The sequence below is a fragment of the Erpetoichthys calabaricus genome, chromosome 2 (assembly GCF_900747795.2).
Source record: "Erpetoichthys calabaricus chromosome 2, fErpCal1.3, whole genome shotgun sequence".
Classification (NCBI taxonomy): Eukaryota; Metazoa; Chordata; class Cladistia; order Polypteriformes; family Polypteridae; genus Erpetoichthys; species Erpetoichthys calabaricus.
The window spans coordinates 263,769,279-263,786,978 of NC_041395.2; the positions used below are offsets into that span (position 1 = coordinate 263,769,279).

Below are 17,700 nucleotides of genomic sequence, written 5' to 3' on the forward strand. Positions count from 1 at the left end.
ATATACTTTTTAATTAATATGTATTTACTTTATGACTTAACGTTACTTTTGTATTACCAGTACTATTATTATTATGTTTACTATATATTAGATGTTCTTGTTACGCTGAAAAGGTGCCACATTATTTTCTGTACATTTCTTTCGAGAAAACTGAACATATTAGATATCTATTTTCGATTTATTTATAGCAGCTCATACTGTCACTATAAATAATACACAACGTAAATTAGCACATTGCTATACATAGTTTATCATGCCTAATTGTTATAACAAAACAAACTGTTGAAATTCATTGAGAAATCATAAAGTTACAACCAATTTTACCATAAAAAATTTCAGCATGTCTCTAGCTCCTAGTTTAAAAAGCGGATCTGGACCGCTCCAATATGGCGAGAGCGTGGCCGTATCGCCTCTAATATGACCAGCAGTCAATGCGGCGTCTATGTGGGATGTCTACGCAACATTGGGATTGTTTCCTTTGAGGACTGGCAGTCTAACCGCGTTGCTCCACTGTTTGGGATCTGGCTGCACCACCGCGTCACGTGATGCGGCCAAGCGCACCGCCTAGCTCAGGTAGAACGCCGAGCCCGGAGGAAAAGCGCTTCCTATTATGGGTGGATTTTTACGTTTAAATTACCGATGTGTTTATTGTATACGGGACTGTAATTATGACGCAGAATGACTGTGAGGAAATAAGGATTAATAAACTATTCTTCAGGCTACGAATCTTCTTCTACGCTTGTTTCTGTGGCGGACCGGAGGAGCAACTAATCCGCCTGAGATTGATTTTCCCCAGTCTTAACGTGTGAGGCATTTACATTTTCTATTCTACAGTGAGCTGCCTACCGCAGCTCACTGTGTCCATGTCCATGCTCTCATCACAGCGGTAATTATTGGGCGCTGTCCTTTACACCGGCTTGTACGTGAGCCGGTGGACCCACGATCTCACTTTGTTGGCGAGTATCTCACTGCAGATTCGCGGATGTCTGCCCGGCGGTGTCCGGGTGCTCTGACTACCAGTTTGGGCTTGCCTCTCACTGGCGGAGAGGCAACATTGAGCGGAGAGCCATCAAGGGAACTGTTCGAGGCCTGCCGGAACGGAGACGTGGAGCGAGTGAAGAAACTAGTGAACTTCGAAAATGTGAATAGCAGGGACACGGCTGGCCGGAAATCTACACCCCTTCACTTCGCTGCAGGTAAACACATGTAGGCCTCAGGATTGGACAGGTTTTTAATAGTGTGTAGCGATCTGAACTGTTCGTAAGTTAGAAAATAACATAAACTGATTTGGTAATGTCTTGAGTTGTCATGGCACGAGATTGTAACTGCTGATTAAACATATATTTACAATGCCATTTAGTGAGAAGTTGAGCAAAATGACACCTTTTATTGGCTAGCTAAAGATTACAATATGCAAGATTTCGAGGCAACTGGGGCCCCTTATATTGTAATCTTTTTAGTTGGTCAATAAAAGGTGTAATTTTGCTGGACTTCTCACTACATTCATAATGGCTAACACGGTACAACACCCTATTTTATTCTAATCAGTTCCTTAATTAAAGGCAGGTTTTAGTCCTGCGACACTAAGTTTTACTCCTTCCTTTAGTATTTCAGAACAAAGAGATTACAAGTTATCAAATTTAGTATCGGTATGTGTTGCACTCAAGAGGGTAGCCGCTTGGCAGGATCAATGAAGGAAACGTCCTTGGACTTAAGTAATCTAGTTAAGGTTCTCACGGAGAGCTTATCCCAGCAACATACCTTTATGTTGTAGGACCCAAAAACTGATTTACATGGGACCTATTTATAATAATCAAATAAAGTAAAGCACACGTCTTTCGGATGTTGCTGAAAAATTTGAATTGCTGAGAGAAAAACCCATGCAGAAATAGTAAACACTCAAGTTAATAACAACCTGACACTGGTTAAATTAGAATAAGTTTTTGTAGTTGGTTTATTATTGGTTCTGTGAGGCACCAGTGCTCGGTGAAGAGCTCTTAATTTAAAACATCTGATGAGAGCACACAATCATTGCAACAGTAATTAGTCCTTTAGCTGTGGATTTGAGTTATATTTTGACTTGTGTCTGAACGTTTGACTTGCAAAAAAGAAAGGATCGAACAGCATACAGAGAGTGGAAGTTCATATTTTAATGATACTCAAACACAAATGAATATTTCAGTGTTTTAGCAGTCTATACGTAAAAACAAAAGCCAAGTTGAAAAAAATACAAAAAACATTTTTAACAAATTAAAAAACATTGGACATTTTCGTGCATAGTTGAGTTGCTTGACCTTGTTTCCATGTTGGAGGTATGGCTTTTTGGTCGCAATTCTTCCATGAAGGACAACTTCTGGCCAGACTCTGGACAGTAGATGGGTGTACCTGGGTTCCACTGGTTTCTGCCAGTTCTCAGCTGATGGCTCTGCTGGACATCTTCTGATTCCAAAGGGAAGTAAGCATGATTTGCCTTTTTTTTTTCTGCTGCACTAAGTTTCCTTGGCCAACTGCTGCATCTATGGTCCTCAACGTTGCCCATCTCTTTGTGCTTCTTCAAAAGAACTTGAACAGCACATCTTGAAACCACAGTCTGATTTGAAATCCTTGCCTGGGAGAGACCTTGCTGATGTTGTATAACTACCTTGTGTCTTGTTGCTGTGCTCAGTCTTGCCATGGTGTATGACCTGTGACTTGAAACTGTCTTCCACAACCTCACCTTGGTAGCAGAGTTTGGGTATTCCTCACCCAGTTTTAAACCTCCTACACAGCTGTTTCTGTTTCAGTTAATGACTGTTTCAACCTACATATGAAAATGATGATCATTAGCATCTGTTTGGTATAAATGCCTTATCATCCATCCATCCATCCCTTTTCCAACCCGATGAATCCGAACACAGGCTCACGGGGGTCTGCTGGAGCCAATCCCAGCCAACATAGTGCACAAGGCAGGAACCAATCCCGGGCAGGGTGCCAACCCACCGCAGGACACACACAAACACACCCACACACCAAGCACACACTAGGGCCAATGTGGAATCGCCAATCCATCTAACCTGCATGTGTTTGGACTGTGGGAGGAAACCGGAGCGCCCGGAGGAAACCCACGCACACACGGGGAGAACATGCAAACTCCACACAGGGAGGACCTGGGAAGCGAACCCAGGTCCTTATCATACACTTTACTATAATCCTACAAAATCCCTGACTTTGTGCAAGTGTACCTATAAGAATTGATGCTGGTTTGAAGGCAACCCTGGCAACTTCAGGGTAGTCCCACCAACTATTGGTTGGATTTAGATTTTTCTTCTGTTAGCTTACTTTGCATTTTGTAAATTGATAAGAATAAAAATTTATATTTGTGAAAGCATTCTTACTTTACGGCATCTTTTCACACCTATCTAAATTTGAGATGGATTTTTAAAGAGATGTAAAAGGAGTATTAGAATGGATTTGTTGTAATCCACTAAAATCTAAAAGAACCCAAATGCCTAATTATTTCATCTTGTTTCAAGTTGTTCTGCTGACATCAAGTTATGTTAAGTCCATTATTAATCAAAAATATTTTTCTTTACTTTTAGGCTTTTTTGACCTAAATGTTTTATGTTTAACGGTTTTGTCTTATTTTAGTTGTGTTTTTTCATATCTGCCCACATTAAAGAAATAGTCTACTATGGGTGGAAAAAAAGTCTGTTCTGTCCTTCCTTATATAGTTTCTCCATTTTACAAGAGCAGTCCAGAATGTCATTAATGTGGACCCCCAAGTACTTGTAGCAGTGCACCACTTCTGCATCCACTACCTGAATGGTGATATGGCTTAGAGGCTATTTGGTGCAGCAAGTTGTTGATAATAGATAGATGGATACTTTATTAATCCCCAAGGGGAAATTCACATACTCCAGCAGCAGCATACTGATGAAAACAATATTAATTAAAGAGTGATAAAAATGCAGTGCACGTTAAAAAATGCAAGGTGGAGAGCGCGAGGCACGTATAACAGCCAATAACATTGTATAATGTTAACATTTCTCCCCCGTGGAATTGAAGAGTCGCATAGTGTGGGGGAGTAACGATCTCCTCAGTCTGTCAGTGGAGCAGGACAGTGACCGCAGTCTGTCGCTGAAGCTGCTCCTCTGTCTGGAGATACTGTTCAGTGGATGCAGTGGATTCTCCATGATTGACAGGAGCTTGTTCAGCACCCGTCGCTCTGCCACAGATGTCAAACTGTCCAGCTCCGTGCCTACAATAGAGCCTGCCTTCCTCACCAGTTTGTCCAGGCGTGAGACGTCCCTCTTCTTTATGCTGCCTCCCCAGCACACTACCGTGTAGAAGAGGGTGCTTGCCATAACTGTCTGATAGAATATCTGCAGCATCTCATTGCAGATGTTGAAGGACGCCAGTCTTCTAAGGAAGTATAGTCGTCTCTGTCCTCTGTTGCACAGAGCATCAGTATTGCCAGTCCAGTTTATCATCCAGCTGCACTCCCAAGTATTTATAGGTCTGTACCCTCCGCACACAGTCACCTCTGATAATCACGGGGTCCGTGAGGGGCCTGGTCTTCCTAAAATCCACCACCAGCTCTTTGGTTTTGCTGGTGTTCAGGTGTAGGTGGTTTGAGTCGCACCATTTAACAAAGTCCTTGATTAGGTTCCTGTACTCCTCCTCCTGCCCACTCCTGATGCAGCCCACGATTACAGTGTCGTCAGCAAACTTTTACACGTGAGAGGACTCCGAGTTGTATTTGAAGTCTGATGTATATAGGCTGAACAGGACCGGAGAAAGCACAGTCCCCTGCGGTGCTCCTGTGCTGCTGACCACAATGTCAGACCTGCAGTTCCCGAGAAGCACATACTGAGGTCTGTCTGTAAGATAGTTCACGATCCATGCCACCAGGTATGAATCTACTCCCATCTCTGTCAGCTTGTCCCTAAGGAGCAGAGGTTGGATGGTGTTGAAGGCACTAGAGAAGTCCAGAAACATAATTCTTACTGCACCACTGCCTCTGTCCAAGTGGGAGAGGGATCGGTGTAGCATGTAGATGATGGCATCCTCCGCTGCCATCCTTCTCCTGGTATGCGAACTGCAGAGGGTTGAGGGCGTGGTGGACCTGTGTCCTCAGGTGGTGAAGCAGTAGATTGCAGACAATGTGTTCTCTACGTGACAACTATAGTCTCTCGTCCTCCATGTCAATACACCCCACAAGTGCAGAATCATCAAAAAAATTTCTGCAAATGACTTGACCTGATGTTATATTTACTGTCTGAGGTGTACAGAGCAAAGGTAAAAGGAGACAGGACTGTTCCTTGTGGTGCTCCAGTGTTGCTCACATCCATATCAGAGACTCCGTCCTTCGGTCTCACAAACTTCAGTCTACCGGACAAATAGTCCGTTAGGACACCATAGTCTCATCCACCTCCATATCTCTAAACTTACCCCTTAACAGGGATGGATGAATGGTATTGAAGGCACTTGAGAATTAAAAAAAAAAAAAAAAGTAATCCTTGCAGTTGTTTTTGATTTTCCCAGGTGAGAACAACTTTTGTGGAGCAGAAAGATAATTGCATCCTCCACTCCAAAAAGGCAAACTGCAGTGCGTCCGGGTGGTGTACAACAAGATGACTCAGTCCAGGACCAGCCTCTCAGATGTCTTCATTTTGTGATGCATGTCACTGGTCTGTAGTCATTGGGTAAAGAGGCACCTGCATCCTCTGGAACAGGAACAATGCAGAATGTTTTTCGTGACAGTGGCACTTTTTACAGCCTTAATGACAGACTGAACAGGTGACAGAGGATACCACAAAGTTGATCAGCACAGGTTTTAAGAACTTGAGAACTGACTCCTGGTCGTACAGCTTTTCCTTTGTTTAGTTCTTCAGTTATTTCCTCACTTGGTCATCAGTTGCAGATAGCCCATTCTGATGGTCAGAGGTGGACTCATTGCTGACCATTCCTGTTGAAGTAGTAGAAGTTGTGGGAATTGTTATTGGAAGAAGGTTGCTGTGGAAGGGAAAAATCCATTAAAAAATCCATTCCTGGTGTTAGCTTTTTACAAATCTTCTTCTAGCACCTGAGCCAAGGAGTCAACTTTCAGTCCATTCAAAACATGTTTCTTATTATTCTGAGTTTTCTATTTTAGCATTGTGAGGTTACTTTCCTTCACTCAGCTTTTTCTTCAGTGCTCACTGGGCATCCTTCAGAGCTTCTTTGTCACCATATTTGAATGCTCTATTTGTCTCATTCAGGAGACTTTTTTTATCTCTTAGTAATTTAGGGCTTGTTGTTTGCAAGGGAGAGTACTTTTTGAGAATTTGAGAAAAAGGCCCTAAAGTTGCCTTCACTAATCATTATTTAACAGGGCCTCTTCTTTTATTACTTTAGTTAAAAATCTGGCATCATTCTTTCAGTGTTCTTTAATACAGAGTTTCAATATGAGAACTTGTACTAAGAATGGAAATAATCAAGGGGAGAGGGTAATTGTGCTCCCCAGATTGTGCTTGATGTTGGTAATAATTTAACCGGTATTACTGTCATTATCATGCTAATACTTTGCAGTTAGTTCCAGATATATCCATTTAAACAAACTCTAAATCTGTTTTTGTAACCATTTTGTTAAGATTGTAACATTTGCTATTGTAAGATTTTTGTATTTTCATCATTAGCTAGTTAGTTTTGTTTTTTCTTTTTAAATTTGTCCCAACTTTAACACATTTTGGCTGAAATTATTCTTGTCGGTTTTGCAATAATCATTTACTAAGGAGTGTAGCAGATAAGCGTGTTGTCCACCTCTCGAACCCTCAGGTACCACTCTTCAACCCAGGTGAAAATATAACAACTATTTATTTTGTTGTCATACAGTGCACAAAGCACTCCTTCCACCACACTCATATACACAATAAACAATTCTCTCTCTAACTCTCCTCCTCGCCCAGACACGTCGCCACCCTACCTCCCAGCTCAGCTCAAATGTCTGGGCTCACCCAGAGTCCTTTTAAAGCCCCTGACCCGGAAGTGGCTCCAAGCCAAACCCACAAGTCTGTTTTCCTTCCGGGTCAGGGCGAAGTCCTTTTCTTCATCCCGGGAGCACATCGCTTCTTCCAGTCACGTGACTGGGATGCACTCCCGGGTTATAGGGCACACAAGAGCTTACTAGCCCCCCTACAGCGACTCCTGGCAGTCCCCAAGGTATCCAGCAGGGCTGTGTCAAAACACTACAAAGTCTATGAGGCCCTGCTGGAACTCGGGGCCATAGCCAGTCGTCTGTCACAGTCCCTCCCCCTTAGCGACGACCAGTGGGGCGGAGCGTTGATTCCCGCGAGGGACGTCTTCCTCCAGGAGAACGCGAGATCCGGGCCGTGGTTCTGCTGTCTAGATCCCCCAGCGAACCTTGGGGGAACGGTGTATCTGGTATCTCTTCGCTCCCCTGTCCTCTGGGGGACAACTCCTCCACGCGTGGCCCGGTTGCCGGCAGTTATAGCACCGCCGACGTCCTCCTGGTGGCCTCTCTTCCCGAGACCTGAAGCACCTCGGGAATTCTGTCAGCTCCACCCTGTCCTCCGCCAAGGAGGGGTTAACAGCCACTTTGCTGCTCTTTGCCCTTGTCTTTTCCCTGTTAGGAGACCCGCATTTCTGTGTGGGGATCTCCTGCTTTCTCTGGGGCTTGTGCACAACGTGAGGCTCTCTATGGAAGAGAGAGAGCCTCTTTGCTGTTTGCACGCCCGTTGTCCTATATAAATTCGGAGGCGGCGTCATTAGTACCGTATCGCTCCGGGTAACAGCACTATTCAGCTGCCCCGGGACGATCGGTGCTTCCCCCGCCTCTTCATTAACCAACGGCAACCCCTTTTCCACGCGGGTCGGGCTTATAACGTCCGCATTAGTCCAGAGCAACGTCTGATACCGCTGCTCCGGTTCAAACGGACAATTTACCGACCCCTCCGTCATGGTGCCACACTCAACTGTCGGGCACACCGCGCTTTGGCAACCACAACTTATTAAACGCGGTGCCGATTCACACTGCGTCCCCTTATTATATACGGTACAGAGGGCACCTACCTGCACCGCCGCATTAATTGAGGCCAGGGCTTCACGGCCTAACCGCCGAAGGTATTCCTGTAGTTTTCTCAGCGGCGCTTCGACCGTGGCTCCCAGCTCCTCTAACCGTCTCCTCAGGTCCTCGATCCCCTGAAAGAAACCCAGTACGGGCTCGAGTATCTCTTCGAGATCCCGTATCATATAATCAGTTAATTTATTTGTCTCGGCTGGCAGTAAGGCTACTTCCTTATTTTGGTCATCTGCCGACCGGGAACCAATGAGCACGTCCACTCCTGGCACGTGCTCAGCTGATGAGCGCAAGGGCTCCTGGGATATGGAGTCTTTAGAGGGACGGGTAGCCTCCTGCGGCTGGCTGCGGTCTGCCTTTTTAATATTGCCGGCAGACACTACAGTCACGTCCCGTCCCTCTTTACCTGTGTTAAATGGTGGCGCTGCTTCGCTCGCCGCCCCCTTCCCCTTCAGGGAGCGCAGACGCGTTGGGGAATTATTCGCCTCGCCGACGGCTCCCAACTGCTCTTCTTCCTGGTTGCCGGCGCGCGAGGTCATGTGGACATTCTCCGCCAATGGACTCCCTTTCTGCGGACGCCTAGACTGGCTTGCTTTCTTTACTTCGCGGCCATCTTGTCTAGGTGTGAGGCGGGCGCGTTCTTTGTCCGCTTCGTGCAGACAGGCCCCTGCAAAACAAACAAATACTCCCGGCGTTTCGGGCATTGCTCCAGCACATACCTCGGAACGTTGCCGATCACGCTCCAACTCCCTGTAGTAATCTTCAGGAGTTGCCATCCGGCAATGTTCCGACTGCCGTCCTGCTCGGGTTTGCGTGGCCTTAAGCTGCTCCCGGTCTTCCTCACTGCCCGTCAGGTAAGTCCACAGCTTCTCCACGGGATCTGGGACCGAAGTCTTCTGGACAACTCCAGCTTTCTTCCCAGTTTTCTTCCCCATACTTGCCTGCTGTAGAGACTGGCTTCCCGCTGCAGCGCTCTTGGTCGCGGGTGGAGTTTTCACCTCCGCGGTTACTAGAGGGACCTTCGTAGGGTTCTCTGCCACAACGAATTTAATATTTAAAGCAGATCCTCTGCCTCCAGACGGCCAGAGAATCCTGCCGACTACGCCAGTGTAGCAGATAAGCGTGTTGTCCACCTCTCGAACCCTCAGGTACCACTCTTCAACCCAGGTGAAAATATAACAACTATTTATTTTGTTGTCATACAGTGCACAAAGCACTCCTTCCACCACACTCATATACACAATAAACAATTCTCTCTCTAACTCTCCTCCTCGCCCAGACACGTCGCCACCCTACCTCCCAGCTCAGCTCAAATGTCTGGGCTCACCCAGAGTCCTTTTAAAGCCCCTGACCCGGAAGTGGCTCCAAGCCAAACCCACAAGTCTGTTTTCCTTCCGGGTCAGGGCGAAGTCCTTTTCTTCATCCCGGGAGCACATCGCTTCTTCCAGTCACGTGACTGGGATGCACTCCCGGGTTATAGGGCACACAAGAGCTTACTAGCCCCCCTACAGCGACTCCTGGCGGCCCCCAAGGTATCCAGCAGGGCTGTGTCAAAACACTACAAAGTCCATGAGGCCCTGCTGGAACTCGGGGCGCAAATATGCTGTCCGGAGGGCTCCTCCTAGCGGCCTGGGGGTGACGACCGGAGTCCATAGCCGGTCGTCTGTCACAGGAGCTCTTGTTAAACAGTCTGTTTTGCAGTTTTCAAGGCATCTTATACAAGCAATCACACTTTATTGTTGTGTACAAATTAAGAATGTTAATGAAAATTAGTTTGCATTCAAAAGCCAAATGAATGACACATATTCTGTGTTTGCAGATTCATATTTAGCAATGAAGTATACTGTTTGTCCTACTACTTGCGTGCTTCAGCAATTGCATGTCTCTGTTAACACATTACATGTAATTTTAATACGAAGATGTAGCTTCCTTTGAAGCATTGAAACTATATATAACTATAGTGAATATAAAACTTATACTCTATATCTATATTATCTATATAACTTTTATTTTTGTATTAACAAATGGTGCAACTCATGTCATTGCCAGTATAGAAAAAACAATTAGTGTTAAAAAAACAATTATAGTGTAAAGTTGTAGTGTGATAATGACAGAAATACCTGTTCGTTTGAGTCTTGCCTTGCTTTTTCCTGTGTTAGAATGGCTAGTTCTCCCATGTCCCACAGTTCTATATGAATAACTGTGTAATATGCGTGTTTTGAGGTCCCCCTCCTTTGTGACCCTGAACTTTATACAAGTGGACAGATATGCTCATTACACTGTCTCACATTCATTTATCGGAATATGTAGTACACAATTGAAAGTGATTTTTATTTCCTCTTACAATTTGCATGAGAATGTAAGTTAAATGATTACTGCTCATTTCATGAATAGTTGTTTTGCTCCCAAAGTTTGCACATATCTATTTCTGAACTAATTCCATAATCGGTTAAAGTGGTAATAATGCAACCCTATGTGTGTCTGCATGTTTTGCTTTTGTTTTTTTAAATAACAAATACGATTCCTGCACATTCTTCTGTCTTGAACATGTCCTCTGCTGTTTTTGTTTTTCAACATGTGATGAGGTGGTGCTGTATCATCAAAACTGAGCCATTTTTATATGTAGCTTGTACTGTTAGGTGTTCTGAGCTTTGCTATGTAATTAGTACAGAAGTAGCATTTTTTATAATGTACCTAATTTGCTGAATCTTTGACTTTAGTAAATCAGTCCTTGTTCTAAAACAATTTAAGTACTGCTGACTTACATGAAACATTTTTTCTTTTGGTTGGATGAATGTTTTGCTTTTTTGACATTTTTTTAATAAAAAGAGCGAAAACGGGAATAGATGAAACTTACGCATTTGGAGGTGATTTTTTTTCCTGCAGTTGATAAGTCCAAATAGTCATTTTAAAAGATCTGATGAGGTGTAAAATGTTAATTTGTATACTTTACAAAATGCCCTTGGATTTCATTCAGTGGGGGCAAAAAATTGCTACTTTCAAAGCTACACTGGCTTTTATCAGTCTATTGTGTTAATGATGTACTTGTTTAGCTGTCAATAAATAATAATAGTACACCTATATTTTACAAACTGTTGCTTGAAGGATGTACAGTATGTGTAACAAGCACCTATTAAAATCGCACCATTTTGCAATGAGTATAGGGACTCCTCAGGCTTCCAATTCTTTGCTGTTCTCCTGGATCTACAACTGTATTGATTCTATTTTTTGTTCTACAACTATTTTAGCCTAACTTTAAGATTAACTGTATTAACAGGCATTTTCTGTTATACTTCAAAATTCTGTTGCCTATTCTTTGCTAACTATGTACTCTATTTTATGTGAATTGATTTTTGTAAATTGCATTAGATAAATGCATCTGCTAACTAAGGACAAACAAGTCATTGATTTTTAAAGCCCAACATCATGTACTGCATATTTGATAATTACATTTGTAAAATGAGAAGGCTGCAGAGACCTTGTGATCTAACCCATTGCAGTAAAGTGTACAGTAGCTGTTGGAACCAAAAACATACTTACTTTATATAACCATCTTTGAACAACTCCAAGCATTTTGCCAGTTTTCCTCCTCACAATTCTAGCAGCACAACTAATTTCTGCAGCATGCAAATTGAGACACAGAGTCGTTCTCCGTTTTTTCTTTTGATTATCTCAGTTTGTGGAATTGAAAATTCTCTCCTTGGCATGAAATGCAAGACAAACTTTAAGCCGCTTCCCTATCATCTAAAGTTTAGAAAGCTGTGCAGTGTCCTACTTCTTAAATTGAAAAGGAGGTCCTATAGAGAAGCACACATTTTCTGAAAGGGAAAACTTTTCGTTTTCATTGATTTCATTTACAGAAATAAAATACTGTATATGCAACTAAAATGTGGTGCTATTTGGAGACATTCAGATTTTTCAATTTTCATTTTTTATACTGAATCTGTTATACACATTAGAAGTATGGTTAAGAATGTGGTAGCCTTACCAGCACACAAACAGTAAGTGAAATAGATCTCCATTAAGAATTTCTATAAGTTCTAGAGGGAATCAGTGGCCAAGTATTCCTTGACAAGAATTTTCAATTAAGAATAATATTTTCAGTGCGAGTGTGTGATTGATAATGAGGTCTTGTCAATTATAAGATATTGACTAATTTCATTTCAAAATTTCAGTTGAGCAGATGTTCCCAATATTATTAAATGCAGAGTTTTGTATGTTATATTTTGCAGAATATCTTAGTTGCTTCTCTCATTGTTTCAGGGTTTGGTCGGAAAGATGTTGTTGATTATTTACTTCAGAGTGGTGCTAATGTCCATGCACGTGATGATGGAGGCCTTATCTCACTTCATAATGCTTGCTCTTTTGGACATGCTGAAGTTGTGAGTCTGTTGTTACAACATGGGGCTGACCCAAATTCAAGAGACAACTGGAACTACACACCCCTACATGAGGCCGCAATCAAGGGAAAGATTGATGTCTGCATAGGTAAGACTTAATTTGTTTTTAGGTACATAAATATGAATAATAGCTATATTTCTTAGATTTATTATTTATTTTGAATGTCAATTTTTTATGAACTATGAAGGCATTAAAATGGATGGATAAATAATCTTTATGAAAATAGTGGGCAGATTTTCAGAAGTGAAATTTTCCAAAATAATAACGTTGTTAATCTTTATAAAGAAATGTATTATTGCCGTAAGTTTTTAATTAAATGTAAATGAATATTAAAGTAAACTAACCACTTTTTTAAAAAGTATGGCAGACAAACATTTACAGTTAAATAAAAAATTAAAAAGTGTGAATGGTTAGTTTTTTTAAATAACTTATTTCATGTTCTTATTCTTCTAGTTTCTTATGATATGTAGGGTCATCGTAAGCACATACTGGAAAGTGTATTAGGTACACCTATATAGAGGCATGCTGTGCCACCATTTGCCTTAAGTGCAGCAAAGATTTGTCCAGCCTTGGATTATACAAGGTGCCCAATGTGCTTTTTAGAAATCTTTTACCTTGCAGAAGTGATTGCATTGTGTTGATGTTGCACATTCGATGGCTGCATAGTCTGAAAATAGCCTTTTCCACTCCATCACAAAGGTGCTTAATAGAGTTGAGATTCAGAGGCTGTGTAAACCACTGAAGCAATGTAAACTTGCTCATGTTCCTAGGACTATTTAGTGATAATACGTGCCTTGTGACATTGTGCATAATCATGTTTGATGTTTCTGTCTGAATGTTGATAAACTGTAGTTGTAAAGGAATGAATTTTGTTAGCAGTGATGTTCAGACATGCCTTGCCTTTAGTAGATTAGGGGCCTTAATGTGTACCAGGACATTACCACCACTTGCTTGTGCCTAATAAACTGGCAGCTCAGTGTATTTGCTAATCAGTGTGCTTAAGAGAAGAAGTGCAGATTGTACACCAGCTTGGTAACTGAAGTCCAAGTACAACGATTTTTTTTTAGGTGACCTCCTTGAACCAGACATTATTTTACTCATGTTTCACTCAAAAATTAACTAAAACTGAACATCTCAATTGTTGGTATATCTGCTTGTCAGACTACAGTTATGAAGATAGTTTTTATTTATTTATTTATTTATTTTTTCCTGAGCTATGTGATGGTTTGTTCACAAACAAATGTGTCCTAAAGGTCGTTAGGCTATCAATGGTTGTTTTGCTGTTCTCTTGCTGGTGTGGAAAGTAAGAGCCAAAGGAAATTTGTCTCTGTTTGGTCTCAATTACTTGCTGACCTTTCCTCTACAGACATGAGGGTTTCCTAAACCCCCTAACCACACACGCTCAGCTCTAGGTACTCTTGCAGGCCTTATTGCTGCTGACAAAGGCATGGCTGAGGTACTTGCAGAGTAAGCATCTACACTACTTCTCTTCGTTTTACCGTGAAGCCTAGAGAGTTCTACATGTGAGTTTGGATTTGTTTGCAATACCAGCTTAAAACTGGCATTCCATTTTAGTGTCCTTATTTTGATCAGTACCTAGAGTTTGGTATCCATTGCATGTGTTATGAATGTGTTCATTCAGTAAGTCATGCAAGCATTATTAAAAGAATTGACATAAAATGTTTAAAGAAAACTATGTCTGTTGGTATGTTTTAGTTTCTGATCCAAATATTTTATTATTTTTGTGACTTGTTTTTGTTATACTGTACACAATTACATTCATCTAAATCTGCTTCTCTCAGGGTGTACTCACACAAGGCACATTTGTTCTGTACCATGCCCAAGCACAATTGTCCCCGCTCTCTACTCACACTGCGCTTAACGTTCTGGGCCCTGGAATGCTTTCATCATCACCATGAGACTTCATGTAAAGTCAAAACAAGATTCGAACATGAAGTAACAGCATGTATGTCAAAATGATTTACTTATTTTGTTGTTGTTTTGGAGTCGTGTAGGGCAGGGTAACGCTCTACTCTCTAACAGATTTACTGAGTGTGCAGCCCAACGTTTTGCTGTTAATCATGCTCATATATGAGAAGATTTTTACTGAAACAGATAATGTTAAGGAAGTAATTTGCAGCTTTTCTTGCCAACTACAGTTCACGTTCATGTTTAAAGTGAGAATAAAAACATGTTTTTAACTCAAATGGTATCGAATGAAATGAGAATTGCACTTATCTGACTTGTCGCATCATTGACGTCAGGTCTGTTTTTTTGTACTCTGGGATGTTCAGCAATCACTCTGTTCCCAAATGCTACTGAACCATGCTCAGGCCTGCCTTTTCTCAGTGGGCCAAGGCACAATACAGTTGGCCGAGCATGTAGCGATCACACTAGTCAAACAAACTAGACTTTGTGGGATTACATGTGGACAAATATGCTTGAGCACAAAACGAATGGCCAGATTGAGTACACCCTCATTTTCAAGTTTCGTGTGAATAATTTAAACTGAGACTTTGTCTCTTTGAACCCAATTTTTGGCATTGTATAAAATTCCATATTTTAAGAAGTGAAACATCATTGTTCATTTCAGGCAGTGGCACAATTTAAAAAAATAAAAATAAATAAAGACATCTCTATTACATACTCCTTGTCAAATATTTCTTTGCAACATTGCTAATACTTGCTGCAGGGTTGGCATTATATGTTTTTTAATTTTTGGTTTTTCATCAGGCTCAACAAATCTCCCAAATTTTATTAACTTGTTTTTGCTTAATAGGATGACATTTAAGTATGGTCTTTGCACAGATTGATCAATTATATGTTAAAATATTAACAGTAAAACCAACCTGCTGACCTTGTAATAAGAATGAAAACTTGCCATCTTCTTACTGATCTAACATATATTAAATGATTGACTGGTGCATCTCCCAAAATACAAGACCATTTATAAAAAGTATTTAAAATGAAATGTTGCTGTGTTTATTTTGTAGTTCTTTTACAACATGGTGCAGATCCAACAATTCGCAATACAGATGGAAGAACTGCATTAGATCTGGCAGAGCCATCCGCTAAAGCGGTACTCACTGGTAAGAAGTTATTGTTAGTTATTCTTCAATTATAATCACCGATGAACTCGTATACCTGATTCACTCTTGTGCATGTACAGAGGGAAAAGAAAGACTGGAATAATTTCCTGCAACATTTGTGTGTTTTTTTTTTTTTGTTTGTTTGTTTTTTTTTAATTTCCTGTTAGTATGATGCCCACTTTGCCAATTTTTTTTCCAATACATTTTTTATTGAAGTCAAAAACAAATAGTATGGCAACAATAAAGGAAAAAAAGACATTATGCATGGATTTTAAGAAGCCCCACCGGTACCCACCCATTATCCACTCCACCCTGGAGCTCTTTAAGAACTTGTATTAATTATTTCTGATAGAACATGAAGGCCACTGACAGGTACCAGAGGTCGACATACCTGGCTGAGGAAAGAAATCTAAACAAATGTGTCCATTTCGAAATCAGGGTTTCATTGTCAGCCATGACTTCATCACTGAGATAGTGTTTTCCCATTTATTGATTGCATGTTAAGGTACCCCATCGATCTTTGCAGCTGACAGTTCTAATAAAGCAAGGTTGTAAAAGGAGGACTTCCAGACCAAGAAAGTGACAGGTTTGAGAGTCTTACTATTGGAATCTATTATAGACTTTTGACTGCTATTGTGGTCAGTGAGATGATGCGCTGGTAGCGAAGAGAGAGAGTAGAGAAATCTATCAGAAGTAGAGTGGTAGGAGAGCAAGATACAGAACCAGAAACAATATTAATTAGAATCCCTGAAGCCTACAAAAAAACTTGTAATCCCGGGCCACCTTAAACTCCTTCGCACCTTTCCGTCAGCGTCTTTTGTTTTGTAAATGTGTCGATCAGCACAAGCAGCAAGCAGTCTGCTTTCCCATCTCCCCACTGACAGAGCTGAGTCCGTCTCAAAATTCTCAGAGCTCAAATCTCTTTATCTGGCAGTGAGGTGCCTGGAGTTGTATATAGATGTAAATATATCGTTATTTGGAATACATACATTTCATGTGTGTTCCGTGTCTACAATGATTTGTTTAAGTGCAGGATGGCAGGAAATGCAAGGCAAGAAATGCTGAACGCATACCTAAAGCAGAAACATTTTCCATGTCATGCTAATAATGACATGAAGTTTATAATATGTGAAGACTTTAGTCCAAATATCAAATAAACGTGCACTTTTATTCAAGAATATAACCAAAGAAAATAAACAAACATTTGATTTACATGTTGCAGTCAATGATTTAAAAACCCAAGCTCAAATGTTAATTTACAGGAAATTGATATGTATTCTTGAATGGTGCAGGGGTAAGATCTGCTGCCTTATAACCCAAGGGTACTGGGTTCGAGTTTGGGCACTCAGTGTTTTGAGTAGTGAGTCTGTAACAGCCGGTGCAAACTTTGGCTACATGTAAAAGATATCTCTGAAATGATATAAGCAGACAAATGTTACGCTGGTGAGTGTTAATTTTATATTCCCGTAAAGTCTTGAATGAGATCTATCTGTCACTGCCACTCGCGCACACACACACATTCATATATTAAAACTTCACTATTTGAAAACACTATGCCATTTGAACATGAGTTGTCAATTGAACACACACACACCATACCCCCCCCCCCCCCCCCCAATCTTGCTCACGTACTGAAGCGACTTTAGCTGCAGGTAGAAGTCCCATTTTACTTATGGTGCCAAGCAGAGTTGTGTTACGGTGCAGCAGTCTATTAGCCAGCGGAAGCGCTGAGAAGAAGCTGTCTGTTGTTACGGTTCTGCCTTTGTCCAAAAACTGCTCCGTAAGCTTTATGACCACAGACTTAAAGTCTTTGCCTTGAGTTGTAACTCAAAACAGAGTTCTCAGCAAAACATTGCCAGATCTCTGAGATCATAGCAAATCTGTCATTTTTCACATGTTCTGCACGGGTGTCTTTGTTGTCAAAGCGCAAACACCACATGATAGTCTGATAGTGGTCACAGGACATCGCTACATTTGTGAAAAAAATGGAGATAAATGCCATCAACACGGAGATGGAGAGGCAACTTCATCATACCACGTGAATGTCACTGACAGAATAAAACTGAATAGTAAAAAAAAAAAAAAAAAAAAAGCTAATTTTTACAAGTAGCCAAAATTTACACTGGGTGTTACAGACTAGAATCAAATGTATGT

General features: G+C 41.4%; 1 protein-coding gene across 3 annotated transcripts in view; it reads left to right on the top strand.

Moving 5' to 3' along the window:
• The first annotated feature begins 478 nt into the window (after positions 1-478).
• The window catches only part of LOC114647008 (poly [ADP-ribose] polymerase tankyrase-2), a 92,224-nt gene continuing 75,002 nt past the window's right edge, over positions 479-17,700 (top strand). For all 3 annotated transcript variants that reach the window (XM_028795465.2, XM_028795467.2, XM_051923090.1), the window contains exons 1-3: positions 479-1,196; positions 12,320-12,544; positions 15,451-15,546. In XM_028795465.2, coding sequence (XP_028651298.1) covers positions 983-1,196; positions 12,320-12,544; positions 15,451-15,546 — 535 coding nt within the window. In that variant the 5' untranslated portion in view covers positions 479-982. The remainder of the gene's footprint in view (positions 1,197-12,319; positions 12,545-15,450; positions 15,547-17,700) is intronic.